General features: G+C 44.4%; 2 protein-coding genes across 6 annotated transcripts in view; both read right to left on the bottom strand.

Moving 5' to 3' along the window:
- The window catches only part of oatx (organic anion transporter X), a 5,381-nt gene extending 1,591 nt beyond the window's left edge, over positions 1–3,790 (bottom strand). Inside the window, exons 1-12 of the mRNA XM_005949254.3 lie at positions 2,918–3,790; positions 2,598–2,711; positions 2,325–2,492; positions 2,117–2,190; positions 1,906–2,035; positions 1,698–1,801; positions 1,467–1,621; positions 1,222–1,390; positions 1,003–1,126; positions 816–931; positions 593–647; positions 306–465 (exon numbers count right to left, since the gene is read on the bottom strand). Of these exons, the coding sequence (XP_005949316.3) occupies positions 306–465; positions 593–647; positions 816–931; positions 1,003–1,126; positions 1,222–1,390; positions 1,467–1,621; positions 1,698–1,801; positions 1,906–2,035; positions 2,117–2,190; positions 2,325–2,492; positions 2,598–2,624 (1,282 nt within the window). The 5' untranslated portion in view covers positions 2,625–2,711; positions 2,918–3,790. The remainder of the gene's footprint in view (positions 1–305; positions 466–592; positions 648–815; positions 932–1,002; positions 1,127–1,221; positions 1,391–1,466; positions 1,622–1,697; positions 1,802–1,905; positions 2,036–2,116; positions 2,191–2,324; positions 2,493–2,597; positions 2,712–2,917) is intronic.
- A 1,411-nt stretch (positions 3,791–5,201) lies between these two features.
- Positions 5,202–5,498, bottom strand: part of zgc:110540 (deoxynucleoside kinase) — a 4,433-nt gene continuing 4,136 nt past the window's right edge. For 4 of the 5 annotated variants that reach the window (XR_006053134.1, XR_006053132.1, XR_006053133.1 and 1 more), the window contains exon 9: positions 5,202–5,387. The gene's annotated coding sequence lies outside the window, so the exon portion shown is untranslated. The other variant, XM_005949256.3, reaches the window with a different exon arrangement.

Here is a 5,498-nt window from a genome sequence, read left to right on the forward strand (position 1 = left end):
AGCCGGGGCTCGAACCAGCAACCTTCCGATTACAAGGCGAACTCCCAACTCTTGAGCCACGATCGCCCACAGATTAAGATTACAGTTCAGATTGCATCAGGATCAGATTCTGGATCAGGATCAGGGTTGAATCAGAATCAGATTTGGGATCACAATCCTAAATCAGTGTTATGATGAATTTGGGGATATGGAATAGGATCTAAATCAAGATTGTGATCAGAATACGGATTGGGATCAGTTTCCGAATTTGAATCAGGGCCAGGGTCTCAAATAGATTCAGAATGGGGATCAGGATTAGGATGTACCTGTGGGGACAAAGATGTTGGCAAAGATGATGGCGGCAGAGAAGAAGAGACAAACTGCCTGAGAGACCCGCCTCCCCAGGTAACTGAGTATTCCCAATGCAAACAGTTTGGCGGGAATATCTACAGCTCCAAAGATGATCTGCATCAGGTAAATACTCACCTGCAACAACAAACAACCAACAGGAAGGAAATACAGTAGATCCAACCAATAGGATGGGAGAAGAAGTTTAAACAGGTGTACTGAAACTTCAGCAGGTAAGTAGGAAGACAGGTATCGGGTTGCTCACCCCAAACTTCTGGAGGTCCATCGCCAGGCCATAGTATGCAAAACTAGTAGAGAACCTGCACAGAGGTGAGTACACAGGTGTACAGGTGGATACAGGAGCTTCATTTTATTTAATAAAAAAAACATAAAACAGATAGAAGAAGCAGGTAAACAGAAGAGCAGCTAAATGGGTAAACAGGTAAGCAGGTGAGACAGGTGAGCATATGAGCAGGTGTATGTCTGACCAGACGGCCATCAGACAAATGGAGATGCGTCTCATCCCCGGGGTCCTCAGCAGGTCGAACACCGTGAATGTTGAACGAGCCGACTCAATCTCTTTGTTCATGTGAGAGTGGAGCACCTGCAGTCACATGGTACAGAGCTCAGCATCTGATTGGAGAAATCACACTTTTACACAGGTGGCCAGGTTACCTCAACAGTGATCTTATCGATCATCTCTGATTTCCCGTTGATCCGAGCAACTCGGTGAAGACTCTTCAATGCGTCCTCAGAGCGCTGGTTCAAAACAAGCCATCGAGCTGACTCTGAGTACCACCTGACCAATCAGAGCACAGAGAGAACTACCTGACCAATCGGAGAGCAGAGAGAAACACCTGACCAATCACTGTCCTTTTTTAAAGTCTGACTGACCAGCTGTAGGCGAAGAACAGGAAGTTAGGTGCACAGACAACCATCTGCAGCTTCCTCCAGTCTCTCAGCCAATATGCAAGCCCGGCCAGGACCATTTGACCAAAGGTGAAGAAGAAGGAACTGAGTGTGCCGACTACTGTCCTCGTCTTGGTTGTGATCCACTCAACCTCTGAGGAGACACTCAGTTAGGAAGACAGACAAGTGCCCAGGTGGACAGGTAAATAAGGAACCAGGTAGACGGGTACTTAGGGAAACTCCGTTAATGATGACCCCAGACACCGCCATCCCACTCAGAAACCTGAAGATGCAGTAGGTGGAGTATGTGGGGGAAAGGGCGGAGCTACAGCCAAGCACAGCAAGTTGCAGGTATGACCAAATCAGAACGGACCGCCTCCCAAACCTGAGAGATAGACAGAAGGAGTCGGATTGCACTGCTAACCTGAGACAATGAACAGGTATACACAGGTAACTCTCACCTGTCAGATAAGCTGCCGTAGACTATGGCTCCCGTTAAAACTCCACCCATATAAATGGTTTGAATCATTTGTTTGAGAGGACGGAGGGAGCAGACCAGACTCCACTGTGACACACACAGGTGAGAGATTGATAGGTAAGAGACAAGTGACCTCATTAACATATCTGTGGCAATGCGCGCTAATAGGCTCGCCGTGTGCCTGCCGCTACCTCGGAGACGGTGGTGGCGAGAAAGTCTGATTGCTCAAAGGTCCATCCGTCAATGCAGTCTTCGGTCTCTAGGTGGCTAACATTAGTGGAACTGTTAGCAGCTAACAGCTGCCACTGAGGATTCGCATACCTGGACAACAGGTGCAACAGGAAATGATGTGACGGTCAGGTTAATTAATTAAACAACTGAGGAGAAGGAAGAAAACCTTACCTCCTGCAGCGGGCCAGTCTATTTCCTGAAGAATCAGGAGGGATAAACATTTTCAGCAGCTGCTTCTCATCCACCTGAAACAACCAATCACATTCATCCATCCAGATTTATTGATTTAAGGAAGTAAAATTGAGAAAACAAAAGAAATGGGATCATAGTGCCTGCACTAAAATGCCCAGACAGGTAGACAGTCAGGCTGACAGGTCACCTGGTGAAGGTGCGACAGGTTGCTCAAGCTGTGATTGGCTGGTATGCTGCAGTAGTGAGTGGGGACTCCAGAGACAAAGTTGTTTAGCAGGTTCTGACTCGCCATCAGCAAACCAGGTAAACTGATCAGGGTCACATGGATCCACTGGTACCTGCCAAACCCACCAACCTTGCCATAACAACAGGAAACACATTAACCCTAACCCTACACATCTGTATGACACACCTGGACAGTGAAGTTATTTCTTGCATAGGAGGAATTTAAGTGTCTCACCTCATCCAGCAGCTCAGCGAATCCCATCTCAGCAACAACAACAAATAGCAGCAGGTATCTTCAGGTGCTTCCAGGTGTTCTCAGGATCTGAACTTTTGTTCCATCAGAACAAACCTGACAAGAAACCAAACAGCAGACCTGAGCAGGTGTTTGGGTCAAAGGTCAAAGAGTGAAAAACATGAAAACAACTGCTCCGAGTTTCTTCTCGAGTTTAAAATTGTGAAATATTTGCATGGAGTCTGGTAAGAGCTCTTAAAGGATTACAGTCTGCAGCTGAGGAGAATGCAGAGGCAGAAAGAGGATTTACTCAGAGTACTTACAGAGGCTGCCGGACGGCCCGCTGACGGAGGGGCGACTGACGGAGCAGGCAGAAGACAGACTGAGAGGAAATGAGTGACTGGACATTAATCAGTGACTTTAGGACACTGTCTATTTTCCTAACTTTGTGTTTGTGTTAATGTTTGTGAGACACTGGCGACATCGTCAAAGTCACCACCAACATCACCACCAACCAAACAGCCACCTTCAGCAGGGAGGAAACGATCACACTGTAGCACTCCATCAGAGAACTAATGCGGTCTGTGCTCTGACAGCGACCCGAGTATTTTAATAAAGAACAGGAAGACTGGAACAGAAGATCATGAACAGGAACATAATCATGTATCAGTAATAATAAGTTTGTATCTCAACGAGTCGAGAAAGAAAAACTGGATAGAACACAAAAATTAGACAACAATTAGAAGGATTAGACATTTAGATTTTCAAAATAAAATACTTTATTGGGGCTCTTAGTCATACTGTTGTGATTTCAAAACAAAAGTCCATAACAGTTCATCAGGAAGTGTTCAAAACATCTGAAAACTGTGGAAACTTGTCTCCCCCCCCCGTGGAGTCATCTGTTTTCGTGTCCTCGCTCCTCACTGAGCTTCTTGCTGGAATTTGTCCAGCAGTTTTTGCAAACAATCATCTCAGCAGGTTTCCGAATGGTGGCGGCAGCAACTCATGAACACGCTGTGACACGTGTGTCAGTGTCCCAATCAGGGCGCAGCAGAGCAGGCGACTTTACAGTGTTTATGAAGCTGCAGAAAGACTGACACAGGTCAGAGGTCACAGCGTGAGATGTTTCTTCAGTCACACAAAAACTCTTGAAACTCTTACTGCTACAACTACACGTTTCTTTTCCAGCTATTTATTAATGAGTGACATATGTATATGTATATACACACATATATATATATATACACACACACGTATATATATATACACATATACACACACACGTATATATACACACACACACGTATATATACACACATATATACAACTGCCTGTGGCCATTCCCTGTACAACGCATCCACTTAACACACTGGTTATACAACTATACATTTTCTTTTCCAGCTATTTATTAATGAGTGACTTATGTATATATATATATATACACACATGTGTGTATATATTGTACTATTCTTAGTTAGCGTATTGTCTGTCTCTTTAATGTTGGTTTATAATGGAGCACTGTAACAAAAAAAATAATTTCCCCCAGGGATCAATAAAGTATTCTGATTCTGAAAAGCCTTAAAATGAAACCGTCAGTATGCCACACCAGACTCCATTTAAAAACTGTCTGATTTTAGATTTTATTCAAGCTCAAACTGCTCCTTCCCGTCAGTCTTAGTTCACATTCAAGCTCTGATCAAACAGACCAGACTCCATTTAAAATCTGTCTGATTTTAGACTTTGAATTGAAAATAAGCTGAATTGTTCAGTTCATGTTTGGCTGTTTCTTTCTGTGACAAAGTTTCTCTTTGGAAATACAAAATGTCTCAAACATGAAACTGTTTCTACCGAGTTTCTACTGATCAACAAATCAACCAACCAATCATAAATCAGTCTGTGAGCTACGGGACAAAAGAAATGTTTAGTGAACATCCCAGTCTGTGTATAGGTCATTAGTGAATCTGCCTTGTTCACGATGACTCGACGTTGTTCCCGTCACGCTTCGCCGTCTCTCAGTTGATCATTACCGACCTCTGTAATCATCCATCACACTCAGTCTGAGTAACCCTCAGAGGTCAAACATACGTGTTCAGAATGGTTTCCAGCAAAGAGCCCTACTTTGACACCGTCACAGGTTTATCTGTGGCACGGCCTTTAAAGGAGTGTCCATAGCGCCATCCTGTGCCTGTACAAAACATGACGTCACTTGGTTGGCGCTAACTAACGACTGAACCAATAACTGAGAGGTAAATAAGAACTGTGGAGGCTCGTCGTTGTGTCTCTCTGATGCTGTCGGCGGTTTCTCGCTGTGGCGAGCTGCAGTGAAACACATGAATCCACTCATTAGCTGTGATGTTCGGGTCTGTAGACTGAATGAATCAGTGTGGAGGGGAGCCTGTTTGAGTCAGGTGACCCGTTGGTTAACCTGACTACACTGTCACGTCCTTTACCGCCAAAAGACGGCGCTAAACATGCTCCAATAACTAGTTAGTTATTTCTTAAATCCAGCTTCACAGAGTTAAACCTCTGAGCTGTAAGTGAGCCTGAACACACACACACACGTTTCACTGACATGTTGGACTTTGGTCTTTAAAAGAACTCAGCGTGCTCATTCAGTTTGACTTTATTCACACAGAAACCAGAACACCAACGGTCCCTGAAGGCATCGTGGTGGCTTCAACACCACCTCATTGTCAGGACAAACAGGAATGATCAGACTGAAGGATAAATATGAAGCTAAGAGCAAGTAAATATATCATGGACACACACACACACACACACACACACACACAGCTTTTCAGCTGCTGACCAAAAATATAAAAACAAGTTAAAAAAACAAAACAACAACAAAAAAAACAAACACATCAGTCGTCCAATCAGACACGCCACCACTTCTCCCAGCAC

This window comes from Haplochromis burtoni, unplaced genomic scaffold, assembly GCF_018398535.1.
Source record: "Haplochromis burtoni strain Fernald_Lab_line unplaced genomic scaffold, NCSU_Asbu1 Contig_645, whole genome shotgun sequence".
Classification (NCBI taxonomy): Eukaryota; Metazoa; Chordata; class Actinopteri; order Cichliformes; family Cichlidae; genus Haplochromis; species Haplochromis burtoni.